Raw genomic sequence first — 24,803 nt, 5'->3', positions numbered from 1 at the left:
GCTACGAGGAGTGAGGAGAGACACTAAGAAAGTTAGGGAAGGAGAGGACAGACAAGTTAGGAAGTTGAGGAGAGGAGACTAAAGCAGAGAAGAGAAATACATGTCAATTCAGGGCAGTTCTACATTACAGTATATGATCTATGTTCCTCACCTGGCATCTGATAGCTGTATGGAGCCTGGCCCGTCTGAGGTGTGCTGAAACCAGAGCTGTAGCTGAGGAAGCCTGTCTGTCCTGGGGATTGGGACTGGCTCAGTCCCCCCTCTGTCTTTATGCCTGCCCATAATGGACCTGAATCAGTTAGTAACACCACATTGATTTGATGCACACACACAACTCACTGCTGACAGACAACTCTAAACCAGGCACTTTGAGACATATGAGTCTCTATGTTAAAAGCAATTTAGTAATATTTTAAACAGAGCTAGCTTTATATTAAATACAACTAAATATATTCGTATTGTTATCTTTATTATTGTCTCTGTTAAACTGAAACATTTTACATGTAGGACATTTTTTTTTTAAAATCAGTCTGCTAGTCACTGTTCTAATTTATAAATTAATAATACACCTAATCCTCACTTCAGAATCAACTCGTTTGGGGGTTTAAAAATTAACAGACTAATGTAGATTGAAGTTATACAAGAAATATAACATTGTAAAGCATGTTTGAATGACGTAGCATGTTTGCATGACGTAGCATGTTTGAATGACGTAGCATGTCTGAATGACGTAGCATGTCTGAATGATGTAGTATGTTTGAATGATGTAGTATGTTTGAATGATGTAGCATGTTTGAATGACGTAGCATGTTTGAATGACGTCGCATGTTTGAATGACGTAGCATGTTTGAATGACGTCGCATGTTTGAATGACGTAGTATGTTTGAATGACGTCGCATGTTTGAATGACGTAGCATGTTTGAATGACGTAGCATGTTTGAATGATGTCGCATGTTTGAATGACGTAGCATGTTTGAATGACGTAGCATGTTTGAATGACGTAGTATGTTTGAATGACGTCGCATGTTTGAATGACGTAGCATGTTTGAATGACGTAGCATGTTTGAATGATGTAGTATGTTTGAATGATGTAGTATGTTTGAATGACGTCGCATGTTTGAATGACGTAGCATGTTTGAATGACGTCGCATGTTTGAATGACGTAGTATGTTTGAATGACGTCGCATGTTTGAATGACGTAGCATGTTTGAATGACGTAGTATGTTTGAATGATGTAGTATGTTTGAATGATGTAGTATGTTTGAATGACGTAGCATGTCTGAATGACGTAGCATGTTTGAATGACGTAGCATGTCTGAATGACGTAGCATGTTTGAATGACGTAGCATGTTTGAATGACGTAGCATGTTTGAATGACGTCGCATGTTTGAATGACGTAGCATGTTTGAATGACGTAGCATGTTTGAATGACGTAGCATGTTTGAATGACGTAGCATGTTTGAATGACGTAGCATGTTTGAATGACGTCGCATGTTTGGATGACGTAGCATGTTTGAATGACGTAGCATGTTTGAATGACGTAGCATGTTTGAATGATGTAGCATGTTTGAATGATGTAGCATGTTTGAATGACGTCGCATGTTTGAATGACGTCGCATGTTTGAATGACGTAGCATGTTTGAATGACGTAGCATGTTTGAATGACGTAGCATGTTTGAATGACGTAGCATGTTTGAATGACGTAGCATGTTTGAATGACGTAGTATGTTTGAATGACGTAGCATGTTTGAATGACGTAGCATGTTTGAATGACGTCGCATGTTTGAATGACGTCGCATGTTTGAATGACGTCGCATGTTTGAATGACGTCGCATGTTTGAATGACGTCGCATGTTTGAATGACGTCGCATGTTTGAATGACGTCGCATGTTTGAATGACTTCGCATGTTTGAATGACGTCGCATGTTTGAATGACGTAGCATGTTTGAATGACGTCGCATGTTTGAATGACGTCGCATGTTTGAATGACGTAGCATGTTTGAATGACGTAGTATGTTTGAATGACGTAGCATGTTTGAATGACGTAGTATGTTTGAATGACGTCGCATGTTTGAATGATGTAGTATGTTTGAATGATGTAGCATGTCTGAATGACGTAGCATTTTTGAATGACGTAGCATGTTTGAATGACGTAGCATGTTTGAATGACGTAGCATGTTTGAATGACGTAGTATGTTTGAATGATGTAGCATGTTTGAATGGCTAAAAGATGGACGATCTCTGAATTATTGCACAAGGAATAAAAACAACACACTTGCTACTAGTGTTTGTTGTTAGTCCAACTGCCAGTCGGTTATATTGACTCAAAGTCAACCTATGCCATGGCAGGTTCACTACCACTCAAACAAACACTCTGTGCGTTTCCAATCGCATGCTATTCTCTATATACTGTAGTGCACTACTTCTGGTGAAAAGTAGTGCACTACATAAGGGATAGGGTATCATTGTGATGCATGTTCTAAATTCCTAAGTCATATTGGACATTTTGTGGGGGGTTCAAGGCCTTTTAAAGCCTACGGACAAATAAAGAACATCGTTGTGTACTTTGTTGTTTCGTTCCTATGACGCCTGAAGACACCGTTTTGGTTGTTGTTGTTTTGAAATGTATATTGGTTCCGATCTGACTGAATAGCTTGATAATAATTTATTTTATTTTATTATTATTATTATTTTTTAATGGTTGCAGGGAATATGGTGCAGGAACCAACGACCAACGGAATATGGTGCAGGAACCAACGACCAACGTTGTTTTATCGTGGGAACTGTTTGTCCAGAGCTAAGTGTTTATTTACCTCGGTGAAGAGTTGTATAGCACGTAGTACTACCAAGACTACACAACTAGCATGCCATTTTAATATATATATACATATTAAAATGGCATGCTAGTTGTGTAGTCTTGGTTTTATATATATATATTATATATATGTATAATATATATTAGTTGAATAAGAACTAATATTATAATATTATGAACATCATAACCTTACTTTGAATTAGAACAGGAACAATATAAAGATGAATCTTTATGAAAATAACGTTTATTTACAGAGCCTTCAGAAGGTCTTCATTCTCCTGGACTTGTTCCACATTTTGTTGTGTTACAGCTTGAATTCAAAATGGATTACAGAGCCTTCAGAAGGTCTTCATTCTCCTGGACTTGTTCCACATTTTGTTGTGTTACAGCCTGAATTCAAAATGGATTCAATAGATGTTTTTATTTCTCACCCGTCTACACACAATACCCCATAATTACAAAGTGAAAACACGTTTCAAAATGTATTGAAAATGAAATACAGAAATATCTAATTTACATAACAATCACCTTTGGCAGCAATTACAACTGTGCGTCTTTCTAGGTAAGTCTCTAAGAGATTTGCACACCTGAATTGTACAATATTTGCAGATTATTCTTTAAAAAATTATTTAAGCTCTGTCAAGTTGGTTGTTGATCATTGCTAGATAGCTATTTTCAAGTCTTTCCATAGATTTCCAAGCTTATTTAAGTCAAAATTGTAACTAGGCCAGTCAGGAACATTCAATGTCTTCTTGGTAAGCAACTCCAGTGTAGATTTGGCCTTGTGTTTTAGGTTATTGTCCTGCTGAAATGTGAATTTGTCTCCTAGTGTCTGGTGGAAAGCAGACTGAACCAGGTTTTATTGATACACCATCTAAAGTGTAATTAATAACTTCACCATGCTCAAAGGGATATTTAATGTCTACTTTTTTTTTTTTTTTACCCATCTACCAATAGGTGCCCTTCTTTATGAGGAAATGGAAAACCTCCCTGGTCTTTGGGGTTGAATCTGTGTTTGAAATTCACTGCTCGACTGAGGGACCTCACAGATAATTATATGTGGGATGCCGATATGATGTAGTCATTCAAACATCACGTTAAACACTATTATTGCACACAAGAGTCCATGCTCTTGAGTCCATGCAACTTTTTAGACACATTTTTAGTCCTGAACTTATTTAGGCTTGCCGTAACAAAGAGCTTGAATACATATTGACTTAAGACATTTCAGCTTTTCATGTATTATTAATTTGTAAAAAAAATGATGTGGTGTTTGTGTGTAGTCCAGTGACACACAATCTCAATTTAATTCATTTAAAACTCTGTAACACAACAACACACTTGAGCGCCCTGTATCTTTATCGTATATAGACAGATATTATTATCACACTTAATTCTATATTACAAAAGATACGTGTAATATAGCTAACTATAAGTAATATAAGTGTATTTGCATGTGTGGCATGAGGTGCCCTGATGATACAGATACATCTAGTATGCAGAAATGGAAGTGATGGATTTGTAATGGAAGTGATGGGTTTGTAATGGAAGTGATGGGTTTGAAATGGACGTGATGGGTTTGTAATGGAAGTGATGGATTTGTAATGGAAGTGATGGGTTTGTAATGGAAGTGATGGGTTTGAAATGGAAGTGATGGGTTTGAAATGGAAGTGATGGGTTTGAAATGGAAGTGATGGGTTTGAAATGGAAGTGATGGGTTTGAAATGGAAGTGATGGGTTTGAAATGGAAGTGATGGGTTTGTAATGGAAGTGATGGGTTTGAAATGGAAGTGATGGGTTTGAAATGGAAGTGATGGGTTTGAAATGGAAGTGATGGGTTTGAAATGGAAGTGATGGGTTTGAAATGGAAGTGATGGGTTTGAAATGGAAGTGATGGGTTTGTAATGGAAGTGATGGGTTTGAAATGGAAGTGATGGGTTTGAAATGGAAGTGATGGGTTTGAAATGGAAGTGATGGGTTTGAAATGGAAGTGATGGGTTTGTAATGGAAGTGATGGGTTTGAAATGGAAGTGATGGGTTTGTAATGTAAAGTTAATGTAATATTCAGGAGGCATGGGTTTGGCCTGTGCTTACCATAGGCAGGTATCCCGTAGGGTTGTCCAGGCTGGGGGTAGCTAGCATAGGCTGCGGCCTGCTGCATTCCTGTGGTGTACTGTGTCTGACCGTACGCAGACATATTTTGGGATGAAGGAGTAGGGAGAATATGTGGATACGGTCTGCTATTTCAGAAAAGAAACAAGGAGAAGATAGAGATAGAGAGAAATAAATTAAATGAAAGAAAGAGAGAAAGAAAGAAAGAAAGAAAGGGGAGAAAGAAAGGAGAGAAAGAAAGAGAGAGAAAAGAAAGAGAGAAAAAAGAAAGAAAGAAAGAAAGTTCAAGAGAGAAGGAAAGAAAGAGAGGGAGAGAGAGAAAGAGAGAGAGAAAGAAAGAGAGGGAGAGAGAGAGAGAGAGAGAGAGAGAGAGAGAGAGAGAGAGAGAGAAAGAGAGAGAGGAAGATAGAGAGAAAGGAGGAACATGTTTTACCAAACACATAAAACCATAACAATACAGACACATTCTTTGTGATTCTGCTACATAAGGTTACGTAGTTGTCAGAAGCTCGTAAAGAGAGATAGTAATTAGTTCCAGAGTGAGACCAGCACTAGGACAGCAAAATGAGAAGTATACGTCGCAAAGGACAAGATAATAATTACAACTGATTTTGTAAGTGCACAAACGGCAGACATCCAGGCAAACAAAGCAGGTAGAAACCTCCACATCTCGCAGCAGGATCTAATTAAAGGAACCCAATGAAGTTGGGATGCCGTTTATTTTCTAAAGCTAAATAAAAGAAGCCTTACTTGGAAGGATAAATCTGTGAGGAGAACTGGTGTGTTTGTCTTGGGCTGAAGCCACTGGTTCCAATAACTGAGAGAGAGAGAGTTGAAGAGAAAGAAGGGGGGGGGCAAGTACATATTTAAACATTAAAGATATAAGGTAAATATTATCTTTCGCCAACAGAACTTCTGGATTCCTAGGAAAGTGTAATTGCGTTGCGTTCCTCCATTTATTTCCCCAACCTTATTTAAGGTTTAAAACCCGGGGCGCAATAATGAAGTAAAATAATCAGGTAAAAACCCTGAAGGTTTATTCTGCTGACCAGCGTATATTCTGTGTGTATCTCTGGCTGTGTCCCAAATGGCACCCAAAAAATGGTACTTCGGCTGTCCCCATAGGAGAACCCTTTCTGGTTCCAGGTAGAACCCCTTTGGGTTCCATGTAGAACCGTTTCCACAGATGTTGGAAACCCTAACCCTGGAACCAAAAAGAGTTCTCACATGGGACAGCCGAAGAAACATTTTTGGAACCCTTTTTTTCTAAGAGTGTAAGAAATAGGGGGCTATTTGGGATATAGCCTCTGTGAGATACTTTGTGGCGCTGCCATGACGACAGCTAGGCTGGTGTAAACACACTCAGAATGGTCTGAATCAATGTGGGCCTGTTGCCTGGGGCCTGTGTCAAATGGAACCCTATTCCCTTATAGTGCACTATTTTTGACCAGGGCCCATATATGTAGGGAATAGTGTGCCATTTGGGATCCAGCACCCAGGCTTCAAGGCCAGGCCAGGACCAAATTGAAAGTGATTGCTTGTAACTAGCGCTACCACATTATCATTCCTTCATGAAACGCACGGCGTATCACTGTGGATGCACTTCCTAAATCAACGTTTTTCAACACAAACCTACGGTGACCAATGCTGCATTTTCACGTTGTCTTTGCACTTACTAAAGGCTATTTTAAGTCAGTGCATAGTGTATAGTTTTGAGTAAAAATCTTTAGAATATTTTTTTTGTTAAAATGACACACCAAATGTAATACAGGTACACTTTTTGAAATGAGAAACATTTTTATTGATCCATTATTAATCATTAGAAACAATAAATACAGTTAGTAAATTTGCATCTCAGTGCTAGAGGCGTTTACCACAGACCCTGTTTTGATCCTGGCCTGTATCACATTGGGAGTCCCATAGGGCGCCGCACAATTGGCCCAGCGTGCGTCAGGGTCAGGGTTTGACCCGGGGCAGGCCGTCATTATAAATAAGAATTTGTTCTTAACTGACTTGCCTAGTTAAATAAAGGTTCAAATAAAAAATAAAAATCACTGAACCGGGTTCAAATGTCAACTGACACCGTTCTATAACATCTGTCTAATTGGACAAAAAAAAACAAAGTATTTAGTTTCCGTAGGGACGGGGAGGGGGATACTAAGGATGTGTCCCAAATGGCATCCTATTTTATATATAGTGCACCATTGTTGACCAGAGACTATGGGTCTTTGACTATGGGCCCTGGTCTAAAGTAGTGCACTATATATGGAATAGGGTGCAATTTAAGACAAACTACTGTAGATGTCTGGCATGTAACTGTAACTGTATGTAACTGTAAGTAACTATAACTGTATGTAACTGTATGTAACTGTAACTGTATGTAACTGTAACTGTATGTAACTGTATGTAACTGTAACTGTATGTAACTGTAACTGTATGTAACTGTATGTAACTGTATGTAACTGTATGTAACTATAACTGTATGTAACTGTAACTGTATGTAACTGTAACTGTATGTAACTATAACTGTATGTAACTGTATGTAACTGTAACTGTATGTAACTGTATGTAACTGTATGTAACTGTATGTAACTGTAACTGTATGTAACTGTATGTAACTGTAACTGTATGTAACTGTAACTGTATGTAACTGTATGTAACTGTATGTAACTGTAACTGTATGTAACTGTATGTAACTGTATGTAACTGTAACTGTATGTAACTGTAACTGTATGTAACTGTATGTAACTGTAACTGTATGTAACTGTATGTAACTGTATGTAACTGTAACTGTATGTAACTATAACTATGTAACTGTATGTACTGTATGTAACTGTAACTGTATGTAACTGTAACTGTATGTAACTGTATGTAACTATACCTGTATGTAACTGTAACTGTATGTAACTGTATGTAACTGTAACTGTATGTAACTGTATGTAACTGTATGTAACTGTAACTGTATGTAACTGTAACTGTATGTAACTGTATGTATGTAACTGTATGTAACTATAACTGTATGTAACTGTAACTGTATGTAAATCTATGTAACTGTATGTAACTGTAACTGTAACTGTAATGTAACTGTATGTAACTGTAACTGTATGTAACTGTAAGTAACTGTAACTGTATGTAACTATAACTGTATGTAACTATAACTGTATGTAACTGTAACTGTATGTAACTATAACTGTATGTAACTGTAACTGTATGTAAATCTATGTAACTGTATGTAACTGTAACTGTATGTAACTGTAAGTAACTGTAACTGTATGTAACTGTATGTAATGTAACTGTATGTAACTGTAACTGTATGTAACTGTATGTAACTGTAACTGTATGTAACTATAACTGTATGTAACTGTATGTAACTGTAACTGTATGTAACTGTAACTGTATGTAACTGTAAGTAACTGTAACTGTATGTAACTATAACTGTATGTAACTATAACTGTATGTAACTGTAACTGTATGTAAGTCTATGTAACTGTATGTAACTGTAACTGTATGTAACTGTATGTAACTGTATGTAACTGTAACTGTATGTAACTGTATGTAACTGTATGTAACTGTAACTGTATGTAACTGTATGTAACTGTAACTGTATGTAACTATAACTGTATGTAACTGTATGTAACTGTAACTGTATGTAACTGTAACTGTATGTAACTGTACGTAACTGTAACTGTATGTAACTGTATGTAACTGTACTGTCTGTAACTGTATGTAACTGTAACTGTATGTAACTGTAACTGTATGTTACTGTAACTGTATGTAACTGTAACTGTATGTAACTGTAACTGTATGTTAATGTAACTGTACACTTTTCCCAGTTCATCATCATCAGCACCGGCTTCCGGTTGACTAAACCTTCTAATCGCAGCTCACACACACACACACACACACACACACACACACACACACACACCCCTCCTGGGTAGTGGCTCGGTTCCCCTGAGGGTCCAGAGGTGTAAAGTTTCTAAATGTCATTAATATTAATAATAATTGATAATAACATTAATAATACACACACACACAATATTGTCAAAGACAGAAGTGATTTCTGGAAGGGGAACGTTAACGTATCGGGTTAGTTAAACAGTTCTAGAAATAAGGCAGAATTAGCAGCATGATGTTTAATTATACTGGGTGATGTTTAATCATACTGGGTAGTGCGTCTAATTGTACTAACTGTATGTAACTGACTGGGTAGTGAGGTCTAATTATACTGGGTAGTGAGGTGATGTTTAATTATACTGGGTAGTGAGGTGATGTTTAATTGTACTGGGTAGTGATGTCTAATTATACTGGGTAGTGATGTTTAATTATACTGGGTAGTGCTTTCTAATTATACTGGGTAGTGATGTCTAATTATACTGGGTAGTGATGTTTAATTATACTGGGTAGTGAGGTGATGTTTAATTATAATGGGTAGTGATGTCTAATTATACTGGGTAGTGATGTGATGTCTAATTATACTGGGTAGTGATGTGATGTTTAATTATACTGGGTAGTGAGGTCTAATTATACTGGGTAATGAGGTGATGTTTAATTATACTGGGTAGTGATGTTTAATTATACTGGGTAGTGAGGTGATGTTTAATTATACTGGGTAGTGATGTTTAATTATACTGGGTAGTGATGTCTAATTGTACTGGGTAGTGATGTTTAATTATACTGGGTAGTGATGTTTAATTATACTGGGTAGTGATGTCTAATTGTACTGGGTAGTGATGTTTAATTATACTGGGTAGTGATGTGATGTTTAATTATACTGGGTAGTGATGTTTAATTATACTGGGTATTGATGTGATGTTTAATTATACTGGGTAGTGATGTTTAATTATACTGGGTAGTGATGTCTAATTATACTGGGTAGTGATGTGATGTTGGGTAGTAAGTGATGTCTGGGTATTGAGGTGATGTTTAATTATACTGGGTAGTGATGTCTAATTATACTGGGTAGTGATGTGATGTTTAATTATACTGGGTAGTGATGTTTAATTATACTGGGCATTGATGTGATGTGGGTTAATTATACTGGGTAGTGATGTGATGTTTAATTATACTGGGTAGTGAGGTGATGTTTAATTATTCTGGGTAGTGAGGTGATGATGTGATGTTTAATTATACTGGGTAGTGATGTTTAATTATACTGGGTAGTGATGTCTAATTGTACTGGGTAGTGATGTTTAATTATACTGGGTAGTGATGTGATGTTTAATTATTCTGGGTAGTGAGGTTTAAATATACTGGGTAGTGATGTTTAATTATACTGGGTATTGATGTGATGTTTGGCGGAGTTGGAATAGATGACCATATATTGCTGACATACAACATGAGTTGGATACAGATCCGGCTGAGGAAACAGGAAACCAGATCATTCTACTGCTCTGCTATTCACACATTATATTTTATTTTACGCAGCACGCAAACACACACACGGGTCCCCGCCCGTCTCACCTGATCCTGAGAAGCTGTCTAGGGAGGCGTCGGCTACTGGGGTGGTGATGTCACTGCTGCTCATTGGTTCTGTTTTCACTGGGGACAAAGACAACACACACACCGTCAGCACACACACACACACACACACACACACACACACACACCGTCAGCACACACACACACACACACACCATCACACACACACACACACACACACACACACCACACACACACACACACACACACACACACACACACACACACACACACACACACACACACACACACACACACACACACACACACACCAACTGACACTATGACTGGTGGGTTTAGTACTTTGGGATGTCTTTGGACATACACCCAGAACTACACCAGAACTACAGTCAGAACTACACCAGAACTACAGCCAGAACTACACCGGAACTACAGCCGGAATTAGGGCCAGAACTACAGCCGGAACTACAGCCGGAACTACACATCTACGCCAACACACTCAGTGGAATGTGCTATAAACAATACTGTGAATTGAAATACTGTGTTGAAATGCAGGAGGGGAAATATTTGACTAATATTCATCACAACTTCTACATTCTGTTCTTTTAGACTAGAGCCTAATCATTTTTTTCAAAATGGAATTTAGAATATTAATGTTTGTTGGATTCATTTTAAGGATCATCTACGTGTAATTATATGGGATTAACATGAAAATAAAACATAACGCTCCTCAGCGTGTAGATTACAATAAATTATCTCTCAACACACTTTAAGAATTTATGAGGAAAATAGAACATTTAACTAATTGTTAATCGATTAAACCAACAGAGAGACCTTCCTCATTACAACCTGTTGACTTAACTATGAATAAAAACCAAACCAGAATTTAACATTTAATCTTCTCTGCACTGTCTTTTCGTTTGTCCCATACACTGTTACAGCAAGAATTCAACAGTAACAGGCAAACTACAATCCCGTCAATACATTTTAATCCATCAATCAATCAATCAAAGTAATCGATCAATTCATATATAATTAACATTTTATATCCAATTAACATACTAATTCATTGTCACTAATTACTGTATGGCTTACCCCAGGTTATAATGTAGCGTCAGGGGGAAAGAAAGATGAACACAGTCAATGGGAGTAGGATACTGGTGTAAAATGGCCCCTGCATGGAGAGGGAGTCAGTCTGCATGGACGTGCAAATACGATTGAAATGTCAAGACAATATAGTGTGTATAAAATCTGTTTTAAGTACTGTAGCGAATGGAGCGTGACCCCATGCCCCGCTGAGCCTCTCAGAGTTATAACACTGATGGCTCAGTGGAGAGGATTTTACAGTTATCTGACAGCTAGGGAATCTTTGAAATCAATCCATTTCACATCAGGCAGCAAGCAGGCTTTGGGATGGGAAGGGGTGGGGGGGTGATATAGAGAAGAGGAAGGGGGCAAAACAAATTCACATCATGTGGGTAAAGGGAGTCATGCTCGGTGTGTCTCTCGTGTTTTTAAAGAAGCTTTTCCCTGTCGTGTTTTACTTTGATCGTTCTGCTGAGGAATTGTTGACGAGAGAGTGGGAGGGAGAGAGGGAGGGAGAGAGGGAGGAAGAGAGGGAGGGAGAGTATGAGGGAGAGAGGAAGGGAGGGAGAGAGGGAGGGGGAGTATGAGGGAGAGATGGAGGGAGAGAGGGAGGGAGAGTATGAGGGAGAGTATGAGGGAGTGTAGGAGGAAGAGTGGGAGGGAGAGTAGGAGGGAGAGTAGGAGGGAGAGGAGGAGGGAGAGTAGGAGGGAGAGTAGGAGGGACAGTGGGAGGAAGAGTGGGGAGGGAGAGGGAGAGTAGGCAGGAGAGTGGGAGGGAGAGTAGGCAGGGAAGTGGGAGGGAAAGCAGAAGGGAGAGTAGGAGGGAGAGTCGGAGGGAGAGTAGGAGGGAGAGTAGGAGGGAGAGGGAGAGTAGAAGGGAGAGTAGGAGGGAGAGTTGAGAGGAGAGTGGGAGGGAGAGCGGGAGGGAGAGCGGGAGGGAGAGCAGGAGGGAGAGTAGCAGGCAGAGTAGGAGGGAGAGTGGGATGGAGAGTAGGAGGGAGAGTAGGAGAGAGAGTAGGAGGGCGAGTGGGAGGGAGAGTAGGAGGGAGAGTGGGAGGGAGAGTGTTTTTGGAATAACACATTTAGGTAGAGATAATACAATACAGAGAAATAGGATGTGTGTGTGTGTCTGTGCACGTGAGTGCTTGTGTGTCTGTGCACGTGAGTGTGTGTGTGTGTGTGTGTGTGTGTGTGTGCCCGTGAGTGTGTGTGTGTGTGTGTCTGTGCACGTGAGTATGTGTGTGTGTCTTTGCACGTGAGTGTGTGTGTGTGTGTGTGTGTGTGTGTGTGTGTGTGTGTGTGTGTGTGTGTGTGTGTGTGTGTGTGTGTGTGTGTGTGTGTGTGTAGGTATACTAGCTAATATAGTGAGGGGACATCGTGGTGTAACACTGCATGCACAGACTAAAGGTCACACTCAGGTGTTCACAGAGAAACACACGATAACCACCGCACTCATGAAACACAGCATGGAACAACGGCAGACAGGAACCAATCAATCAATCAATCAATCAATCAATCAATCAAAACAAGGCACGGTGTCAGGCACAGGATCCATAACCCAGCCAGTCTCAAACCATGCTTCACACACTCAACATAACACGAGTGCAACAATGACATTAACGCCATGAAAGGCACAATAGTTGAAGAAACTCTTAGAATTAAAAATAGATTAGTTATCTATTGAGAACAGTTAATTAATTGGGATTATTATAATGGTATATTTAAAAAAAAAAAAGTAAAAGCACAAATGTTTTTTTTTTTCCTTCTCTTTCTTGTCTTTTCTAAGTTGAAACACCAAGTATTGTCCTTTCATTGTTATCCACACCTGAACTGCACCGACCTGCAGCCGACTGTGAGCTAGTGCTTAACAACCAGTCAGCTGTGGTGAGCATTGTGATGTTATCACCTATATGGGAAACAGAGAATAGGATACATGACAATCTGACTTCGCCGCGGCTCTACGACAGGCTCTTTGTCCCGCAGAGGACAAATTACACCCTACTTCCTACGGAGAGCACTGCTTTTGTCAAACAATCGGTCAAAAGTAGTGCACTACATAGGGAATAGGGTGCGATTTGGGACGCACGCACTCCCTAAACCACAAGAAAGCGTTATCCCTTTTTCCTATCAAGATGACATTTTTTTTTAAGGTAGACTTTGAAGCGCATGAGTGGGTTTGTAATAGCGCCCTGCTAGCGACGTAGGTTCAGCGAGAGAGAGTGGTGGTTTGAGAGGACACAACAAGCCTACTCACCTGAGTCAATAGGGACATGTACAAACCACATGCAAAACTACAACCCATTTTCATACCATGAGCTTTTGAATAATTACATGGGCGTTTAAATATACTGCTAATAGTTCCTCGGTAAACACAGAGACAATAGCGTCAGATTTACAAAGCAGATCGTTTTCATATCGTTTTCATATCTAGATCAAATACAAGGGGCCCTTTTTAAATTGTGTATTAAAACCAATGCAGTAAGTCTACAAGCCATCGGGTCACCAGTAGTTTCCCATGTTATTCAGAAGTACAGAGAAGTAGACGGGAGGAAAGTAGTTGGCACCACGTTTTCATTTGTTGACTTCACCTTTTGAAAATGGAAAACAGATCGCGATTACCAACGGGGTAAGCACCTGGAGACGTTTTATTGCCATTCAGGCATTTCACAACTTTAGCAGATGCATAAAACGCTACACACAGGAAGAGGTGAGGTTGGAAAAAGAAAAAAGTCCCCCTCTTTCTCCGCTCTGCTACCCGTACAAACTTAAATTGTACAACTGATGAAGCTACTACGCAATTGGTAGAATGGTTGTGATTACAACGGAGTGTATTTTCTGCACAGTAATAGTCACAACTGCACAATAGTCACAACCACTGTGTCAAGTTTACTGTTTGAATGTGTTACATCAGTATTTATCTGATTGTCTACAGGGCTCAGCCTATTCCTCTCCCATGTCCTATAGTCCTATAGTGAATTTAGAGTCCACACAGCGAAAGTGAGGGAAGCATTAAGGAAGAAAATCCCTAAGCACATACCTTCAGTGCCATTGGGGGTCATGGAATTGGTATTGATATGGGAGTTGTCGAGGCTGGGACCATTAGGGGATTCACGGCTGTGAGGACTGGCTAGATCCTGCATGTCCATAGACCTGACGGACGAGAGACACACACACACACGCACACACACACACACACACACACACACACACACACACACACACACACACACACACACACACACACACACACATTTACTCACATCTTGCCAGAACCATCAAGGGAAAACAAATGGTAAAGAGCCTATAGATGTATTCGTTTTAAACATGTTTTTCTCTTAAACCTACTGATAACAACACGGGTAAAACTGTTGATTTGGAATGTTTATACATTTAAAGTAAACAAATAAAAACATCTCCACTGGAGCTTGAGATTTGTTGTTATTGTATCTAAAAGCTATAAATACTATCAATAGATTGAACTAAGTTAGGGAAAGACAAACATAATGTCATCTCCGCTTACTAATGTTATCTCCGCTTATTATTGTTATCTCTGCCTATTAATGTTATCTCTGCCTATTAATGTTATCTCTGCTTACTAATGTTATCTCCGCTTACTAATGTCATCTCCGCTTACTAATGTTATCTCCGCTTATTATTGTTATCTCTGCCTATTAATGTTATCTCCGCTTACTAATGTTATCTCTGCCTATTAATGTTATCTCTGCTTACTAATGTTATCTCCGCTTACTAATGTTATATCCGCTTATTATTGTTATCTCTGCCTATTAATGTTATCTCCGCTTACTAATGTTATCTCCGCTTATTATTGTTATCTCTGCCTATTAATGGTATCTCTGCTTACTAATGTTATCTCCGCTTATTATTGCTATCTCTGCCTATTAATATCGTCTCCGCTTATTATTGTTATCTCTGCCTATTAATGTTATCTCCACGTATTATTGTTATCTCTGCCTATTAATGTTATCTCTGCTTATTAATGTTATCTCTGCCTATTAATGTTATCTCCATGTATTATTGTTATCTCTGCCTATTAATGTTATCTCTGCTTATTAATGTTATCTCTGCCTATTAATGTTATCTCCATGTATTATTGTTATCTCTGCCTATTATTGTTATCTCTGCGTATTAATGTTATCTCCATTTATTAATGTTATCTCCATTTATTAATGATATCTCCATTTATTAATGTTATCTCTGCCTATTAATGTTATCTCTGCTTATTAATGTTATCTCTTCTTATTTCTTTCATAACACATAATACAATTCAAACTAGGCCTACTGCTATACACTCAATTATAACATATTATATTAACACTATTTTATTATATATCAGCAATATATGATATTATAACATCAATATAGATTATAATTGAAATAATTGAAATTGATGAGCTCAGTAATAGAGACATTACAACAGACATTAGCATTTTGTTTTAATTTTAGACTAGTTGAAAAAGCAGCTTCTACAGTATACAGCATTCGCTCCATGTTGATTAATGTACATACTCATGCTAGTCTACAGCATAGTAATTATATAGACATCCTTAGTATACAGTGTGAACACACTCTGTGATTGGAGGCTATGGTTAAAGTAGTTAGTTGCTAGAAAGTTAGAAGAGTTTGTTCTCTAAATGATTCCAAGAGCAGCTAGCTACTTCTCCAAGTGATTAGCTACTTCTCCAAGTGATTAACTACTCCAAGTGATTAGCTACTTCTCCAAGTGATTAGCTACTTCTCCAAGTGATTAGCTACTTCTCCAAGTGATTAACTACTCCAAGTGATTAGCTACTTCTCCAAGTGATTAGCTACTTCTTCAAGTGATTAGCTACTTCTCCAAGTGATTAACTACTTCTCCAAGTGATTAACTAATTATCCAAATGATTAACTACTTCTCCAAGTGATTAGCTACTTCTCCAAGTGATTAGCTATTTCTCCAAGTGATTAGCTACTTCTCCAAGTGATTAGCTACTTCTCCAAGTGATTAGAATAGTTTGTTCTCTGAGTGATTCTGAGTGCTCTGTCTGCGGCTCAGTGAAGAGAGATGATAATGCCTAGATCAGTTTGCTCTGGCAACCATCTTAATTGTTTCTGTGTTTATACTGAAGACCACGCCATTGAAAACATTATTCAATCCCCTCATTGTCGCTGTGAAAAGTTGCTCAGCCAAAATGGAGGTTTAGTTAAAACAGGCTGAAGAGAGCTGAAACATCACACAAATCTTAACTCATATTTAGTCTTTTGTCACTGAGCCCCAATGCAACATAACTGTTTAATTAAATCAGGGAGAAATGTTTGGTACATTAAACTGCTTTTTTTTTCCCAGTTACATTTATAGATTGCATATCAATCAACTAAACTAAGCCGTTAGTTTTTGTTTTATGCAGACGCAATCTGATAGGATGAAATGATACGTCTACTATTTAAATAATGTTGGGATGGAAAGATATAGTCAATAGACTTGCTTTTAAATTAATTTAAAAAAAATAAATACACAGATACATTGCGTTTTCTACTCACTCATTTTTTTCCCATCTCAAATTAAATAAATAATGTAGAATTGTTGTGAATATTGTTGGGGGGGGGGATCTCGCAAACTGACATGCTGGTAGCTGTGTCCTATTTCCCCAGAGAAATATGAATTTACTGCTAAATTATCAACCCACCAAAAAACGGAAATACAATTATGAACAGCGGCGTTACAGATATACCAGGAGACAATTACTATTAGATTTGCAGAACTCTCTATCCCTCTCTCTCTCTCTCTCTCTCTCTCTCTCTCTCTCTCTCTCTCTTTCCCTCCCTGCATCCCTTCTGATGCTACCTGCCTGGCGCTGGTCCAACTCTGCTCTTACCTGGAAATACGTAGCGGCCCGGAATCATCTGAACCAGGCTGCCTCTCTCTGTTTTTTTTTCTCTTTCCACCTGCCTGAACAGAAACAATGTCCCTCCTTGTTATTTCAGCTGTGTGTCACTGTCCAGACCCATCCATGACACAATAGAGCTGGTCTGAGAAAACATTATTGTTATTCTGTCTCAAGAGTGGGAAGAGAGGGCTAACTGCACTGGGAAAAGAACAGAGGACATTCTCTCTCTATAGAGTTTCTCTCTCAGTCCTTCTCTTCTCTCTCTCGCTCTCTCTTCTTCTACCACTGCTGTTGTTGCCTCTCCTCCCTCGTTCAGATCTCCCGTCCCTCCCTCCCTCCTTCCTCCCCGAGTGAGGGGACTGCAGCCAAATGACGGAAAGGTGATTCATCATTGGTCTACGACAGCTGCAAACTGGATTAGCCCGCCCCCTAATCAACATACAAAAAGGGCTTAGCCAAGGTAAGCAGGAAGGGGAGGGGGCGGGGGACTGGGGGGTTGGATGAAGAGAGGTAAAGGGGTGTGAGGTGGATTGGGGGAGGGAGGAGTAGCATGGAGGTAGGAAGTTAGGTAGCTCCTGATAACAGCTGCTGGATAGAGGGGAGAGAGATGTGACTTGTTGAATAGAGGCCAGTGAAGCATGACGCCCGTAGCATCTTCAGCAGATCTTTCATCTGCAATTGACACCACCTGAAATATATCTGCACTCCCCTCCCTCTCCCTCTCTCTTTCTCCCCTTTCTCTCCTCTGTCTTCTCTCTCTCTCCCCTTCTCTCTAGCGTTATCTCTCCCCTTCTCTCTTCCCTTCTCTTTAGCCTTCTCTCTCCCCTTCTCTCTCCTCTTCTCTCTAGCCTTCTCTCTAGCCTTCTCTCTAGCCTTGTCTCTCCCCTTCTCTCTTCCCTTCTCTCTCCCCTTCTCTCTCCCCTTCTCTCTAGCCTTTTCTCTCCCCTTCTCTCTAGCCTTCTCTCTCCCATTCTCTCTTCCCTTCTCTCTCCCCTTCTCTCTCCCCTTCTCTCTAGCCTTCTCTCTAGCCTTCTCTCTAGCCTTCTCTCTCCCCTTCTCTCTCCCCTTCTCTCTAGCCTTCTCTCTAGTCTTCTCTCTAGCCTTAGCACTCCGATACCGCTTGCAGTGCAGTAGCAGAGAGAACAGTCTATGACTAGGATTGCAATTTTTAGGGCCTTCTTCTGACACCGCCTGGTATAGCCGTACGCACTGCCACACTGCCAGGTCTCTGACCTCCTCCCTATAGGCTGTCTCATTGTTGTCGGTGATCCGGCCTAACACCGTTGTGTCGCCAGCGAACTTAATGATGGGTTTAGAGTCGTGCTTGGCCACGGAGATGTGCGTGAACAGGAAGTACAGGAGGGGACTATGCACGCACCCCCGAGGGGCCCCCGTGCAGAGTATCAGCGTTATAGCCTACCCTTACCACCTAAGGGGCAGCCCGTCAGGAAGTCCAGGATTCAGTTGCAGAGGGATGTGTTTAGTCCAGAGTCCACGCGGTCTGTATAATAAATGACACCCTATTCCTTTTATAGTGCACTACTTTTGAGCAGGGCCCAATGGGACCTGGCACCCTATTCCCTTTATAGTGCACTACTTTTGAGCAGGACCCAATGGGACCTGGCACCCTATTCCCTTTATAGTGCACTACTTTTGAGCAGGGCCCGGGGCCAAAGGAACACTACAGAGGCACAGGAACACAAAAGACCACTGGTTTCAGGGATCTAAAGAGACATGGGCAGTGTCTCCGATAGCACCCTATTCCTTATATACAGCACTATTTTTGGCCAAGGCCTTGTCAAATGGGTCATGGTCAAAATAAGTGCAGTTAATAGACAACAGGGTAACATTTGGGTTGCAATCGAAGACACACGGCCGCAAAAACATACTGTATATACAGTACATCACTATACAGTATTATAAAGTACAATACAACACTATACAGTACAACACTATACAGTATTATAAAGTACAATGCATTCACTATACAGTACAATACAGTACATCACTATACAATACAACACTATACAGTACAACACTATACAGTATTATAAAGTATATACAGTACATCACTATACAGTATTATAAAGTACAATACAACACTATACAGTACAACACTATACAGTATTATAAAGTACAATGCATTCACTATACAGTACAATACAGTACATCACTATACAATACAACACTATACAGTACAACACTATACAGTATTATAAAAAGTACAATGTACATCACTATACAATACAACACTATACAGTACAACACTATATAGTATTATAAAGTACAAATCACTATACAGTACAATACAGTACATCACTATACAATACAACACTATACAGTACAACACTATACAGTATTATAAAGTACAATGCATTCACTATACAGTACAATACAGTACATCACTATACAATACAACACTATACAGTACAACACTATACAGTATTATAAAGTACAATGCATTCACTATACAGTACAATACAGTACATCACTATACAATACAACACTATACAGTACAACACTATACAGTATTATAAAGTACAATGCATTCACTATACAGTACAATACAGTACATCACTATACAATACAACGCTATACAGTACAACACTATACAGTATTATAAAGTACAATGCATTCACTATACAGTACAATACAGTACATCACTATACAATACAACACTATACAGTACAACACTATACAGTATTATAAAGTACAATGCATTCACTATACAGTACACAGTACAACACTATACAGTATTATAAAGTACAATGCATTCACTATACAGTACAATACAGTACATCACTATACAATACAACACTATACAGTACACTATACAGTATTATAAAGTACAATGCATTCACTATACTATACAGTACATCACTATACAATACAACACTATACAGTACATCACTATACAGTATTATAAAGTACAATACAACACTATACAGTACAATACAGTACATCACATACAACACTATACAGTACATCACTATACAGTATTATAAAGTACAATGCATTCACACAGTACAATACAGTACATCACTATACAATACAACACTATACAGTACATCACTATACAGTACAATGCATTCACTATACATACAGTACATCACTATACAATATACAACACTATAAGTACAACACTATACAGTACATCACTATACAATACAACACTATACAGTACTATACATACAGTACATCACTATACAATACAACACTATACAGTACAACACTATACAGTATTATAAAGTACAATGCATTCACTATACAGTACAATACAGTACATCACTATACAATACAACACTATACAGTACAACACTATACAGTATTATAAAGTACAATGCATTCACTATACAGTACAATACAGTACATCACTATACAATACAACACTATACAGTACAACACTATACAGTATTATAAAGTACAATGCATTCACTATACAGTACAATACAGTACATCACTATACAATACAACACTATACAGTACAACACTATACAGTATTATAAAGTACAATGCATTCACTATACAGTACAACACTATACAGTACAATGCATTCACTATACAGTACAACACTATACAGTATTATAAAGTACAATGCATTCACTATACAGTACAACACTATACAGTATTATAAAGTACAATGCATTCACTATACAGTACAATACAGTACATCACTATACAATACAACACTATACAGTACAACACTATACAGTCACTATACAGTACAATACAGTACATCACTATACAATACAACACTATACAGTACAACACTATACAGTATTATAAAGTACAATGCATTCACTATACAGTACAATACAGTACATCACTATACAATACAACACTATACAGTACAACACTATACAGTATTATAAAGTACAATGCATTCACTATACAGTACAATACAGTACATCACTATACAATGCATTCACTATACAGTACAACACTATACAGTATTATAAAGTACAATGCATTCACTATACAGTACAATACAGTACATCACTATACAATACAACACTATACAGTACAACACTATACAGTATTATAAAGTACAATGCATTCACTATACAGTACAATACAGTACATCACTATACAATGCATTCACTATACAATACAACACTATACAGTACAACACTATACAGTATTATAAAGTACAATGCATTCACTATACAGTACAATACAGTACATCACTATACAATGCATTCACTATACAATACAACACTATACAGTACAACACTATACAGTATTATAAAGTACAATGCATTCACTATACAGTACAATACAGTACATCACTATACAATACAACACTATACAGTACAACACTATACAGTATTATAAAGTACAATGCATTCACTATACAGTACAATACAGTACATCACTATACAATACAACACTATACAGTACAACACTATACAGTATTATAAAGTACAATGCATTCACTATACAGTACAATACAGTACATCACTATACAATGCATTCACTATACAGTACAACACTATACAGTATTATAAAGTACAATGCATTCACTATACAGTACAATACAGTACATCACTATACAATACAACACTATACAGTACAACACTATACAGTATTATAAAGTACAATGCATTCACTATACAGTACAATACAGTACATCACTATACAATACAACACTATACAGTACAACACTATACAGTATTATAAAGTACAATGCATTCACTATACAGTACAATACAGTACATCACTATACAATACAACACTATACAGTACAACACTATACAGTATTATAAAGTACAATGCATTCACTATACAGTACAATACAGTACATCACTATACAATACAACACTATACAGTACAACACTATACAGTATTATAAAGTACAATGCATTCACTATACAGTACATACATCTCTTTTTCTATTGTGTTATTACACACACAGTAACCACACATGCATTCGAGCACACACACATTACAGGGGGCACTTTAGCGGCCCCTAAATCAGCGGTGCAGTGCATCTTGACAGTGAGTGAGAGAGAGGGAGACAGGAAACAAGTACATGGAGATTATACGGAGCCACATATGTTCCCTATGACGCTGGTAGAGTAACTATATTACTGTTCTTTAGTCTGACAGTCACTCTGTCCAGCCCGGCTGCTCTCTCTCTCTCTCTCTGTCTCGGTCTCTCTATGTCACTCTCTCTCTCTCTCGCTCTGAATTCAGCCATCTTGGCATTGTAATCACGACAACACATCATCTCCTATAGACAACCGCTCTGACCCTCAACAACCCTCCACGACTTCTGGTTATTTTTCTAACGGCAGGAAAACATCTGCACAGTGAAAACAAAGAGGTGAAGGAGGAAAAGGAGAGTAAACAGAAACAACAAAGAAAAACCTTTTTTACCACATTAAAATGAGAGAGAGAACAAGACAGAACGAGAGAGAATGAAAGAGATCGATCGAGAGAGAGAGGGGGGGAGAGAAAGAGAGAACAAGACAGAACTAGAGAGAATGAAAGAGATCGATCGAGAGAGAGAGGGGGGAGAGAAAGAGAGAACAAGACAGAACTAGAGAGAATGAAAGAGATCGATCGAGAGCGAGAGGGGGGGAGAGAAAGAGAGAACAAGACAGAACTAGAGAGAATGAAAGAGATCGATCGAGAGCGAGAGGGGGGGAGAGAAAGAGAGAACAAGACAGAACTAGAGAGAATGAAAGAGATCGATCGAGAGAGAGAGGGGGGGAGAGAAAGAGAGAACAAGACAGAACTAGAGAGAATGAAAGAGATCGATCGAGAGAGAGAGGGGAGGAGAGAAAGAGAGAACAAGACAGAACTAGAGAGAATGAAAGAGATCGATCGAGAGCGAGGGGGGGAGAGAAAGAGAGAACAAGACAGAACTAGAGAGAGTGAAAGAGATCGATCGAGAGAGAGAGGGGGGGAGAGAAAGAGAGAACAAGACAGAACTAGAGAGAATGAAAGAGATCGATCGAGAGCGAGAGGGGGGAGAGAAAGAGAGAACAAGACAGAACTAGAGAGAATGAAAGAGATCGATCGAGAGAGAGAGGGGGGGAGAGAAAGAGAGAACAAGACAGAACTAGAGAGAATGAAAGAGATCGATCGAGAGCGAGAGGGGGGGAGAGAAAGAGAGAACAAGACAGAACTAGAGAGAATGAAAGAGATCGATCGAGAGAGAGAGGGGGGGAGAGAAAGAGAGAACAAGACAGAACTAGAGAGAATGAAAGAGATCGATCGAGAGAGAGAGGGGGGGAGAGAAAGAGAGAACAAGACAGAACTAGAGAGAATGAAAGAGATCGATCGAGAGCGAGAGGGGGGGAGAGAAAGAGAGAACAAGACAGAACTAGAGAGAATGAAAGAGATCGATCGAGAGAGAGAGGGGGGGAGAGAAAGAGAGAACAAGACAGAACTAGAGAGAATGAAAGAGATCGATCGAGAGCGAGAGGGGGGGAGAGAAAGAGAGAACAAGACAGAACTAGAGAGAATGAAAGAGATCGATCGAGAGAGAGAGGGGGGGAGAGAAAGAGAGAACAAGACAGAACGAGAGAGAATGAAAGAGATCGATCGAGAGAGAGAGGGGGGGAGAGAAAGAGAGAACAAGACAGAACTAGAGAGAATGAAAGAGATCGATCGAGAGCGAGAGGGGGGGAGAGAAAGAGAGAACAAGACAGAACGAGAGAGAATGAAAGAGATCGATCGAGAGAGAGAGGGGAGGGGGGGAGTGAGAAAGAGAGAACAAGACAGAATGAGAGAGAATGAAAGAGATCAAGCAAGAGAGAGAGAGAAAGAAAGAAAGAGAGAGAAAGAAAGAGAACGAGATAAAGAGAAAGAGAGAGAGAATGAGATAGAGAGAGCGAGAACGAGAGAAAAAGAGAGAAAGAAAGAGAACGAGAGAGAGAGAGAGAGAATGAGATAGAGATAGAAAGAGAGAACGAGAGAAACAGAGAACAAGAAAATGAGATAGAACGAGAGAGTGGTGTGTTGTCGTGTGGTGGTTGGGGTTGTGTTCAGCGTTGAGGTGAGGGTCTGTGTCTTCTTTGAGGTGAGGGTCTGTGTCTTCTGTGAGGTGAGGGTATGTGTGTTCTGTGAGGCGAGGGTCTGTGTGTTCTGTTCTGTGAGGGTCTGTGTGTTCTGTTCTGTGAGGGTCTGTGTGTTCTGTGAGTTGAGGGTCTGTAAAGCCGTAACCTTGCTGGTATCTCCCTGAAGAAGGCCCTGTGTGCCCAAACGTTGGTGTTTACCCAATCATTAGCCTGTTCTATAGTCCACTAGTCTCAAACATTAGTCTGTTTTATAGTCCACTAGTCTCCTCTATAGTCCACTAGTCTCAACCACTAGTCTCCTCTATAGTCCACTAGTCTCAACCATTAGTCTGTTCTACAGTCCACTAGTCTCAACCATTAGTCTGTTCTACAGTCCATTAGTCTGTTCTACAGTCCATTAGTCTGTTCTACAGTCCATTAGTCTGTTCTACAGTC

General features: G+C 39.1%; 1 protein-coding gene across 17 annotated transcripts in view; it reads right to left on the bottom strand.

Annotated features, from left to right (window-relative positions):
* The window catches only part of LOC139420131 (eyes absent homolog 1), a 114,091-nt gene that overhangs the window by 75,148 nt on the left and 14,140 nt on the right, over nt 1–24,803 (bottom strand). For 2 of the 17 annotated variants that reach the window (XM_071169876.1, XM_071169887.1), the window contains exons 1-8: nt 18,767–18,898; nt 17,329–17,402; nt 14,493–14,605; nt 13,281–13,361; nt 10,391–10,459; nt 5,678–5,744; nt 4,910–5,055; nt 152–289 (exon numbers count right to left, since the gene is read on the bottom strand). In XM_071169876.1, coding sequence (XP_071025977.1) covers nt 152–289; nt 4,910–5,055; nt 5,678–5,744; nt 10,391–10,459; nt 13,281–13,361; nt 14,493–14,601 — 610 coding nt within the window. In that variant the 5' untranslated portion in view covers nt 14,602–14,605; nt 17,329–17,402; nt 18,767–18,898. Of the gene's footprint in view, nt 1–151; nt 290–4,909; nt 5,056–5,677; nt 5,745–10,390; nt 10,469–11,464; nt 11,544–13,280; nt 13,362–14,492; nt 14,606–17,328; nt 17,403–18,760; nt 18,899–24,803 lie in introns of those variants that run through there. The other 15 variants (XM_071169880.1, XM_071169889.1, XM_071169878.1 and 12 more) reach the window with 12 other exon arrangements.

This window comes from Oncorhynchus clarkii, chromosome 11, assembly GCF_045791955.1.
Source record: "Oncorhynchus clarkii lewisi isolate Uvic-CL-2024 chromosome 11, UVic_Ocla_1.0, whole genome shotgun sequence".
Lineage (NCBI taxonomy): Eukaryota > Metazoa > Chordata > Actinopteri > Salmoniformes > Salmonidae > Oncorhynchus > Oncorhynchus clarkii.
This window is presented reverse-complemented; position numbering and strand designations above follow the sequence as displayed.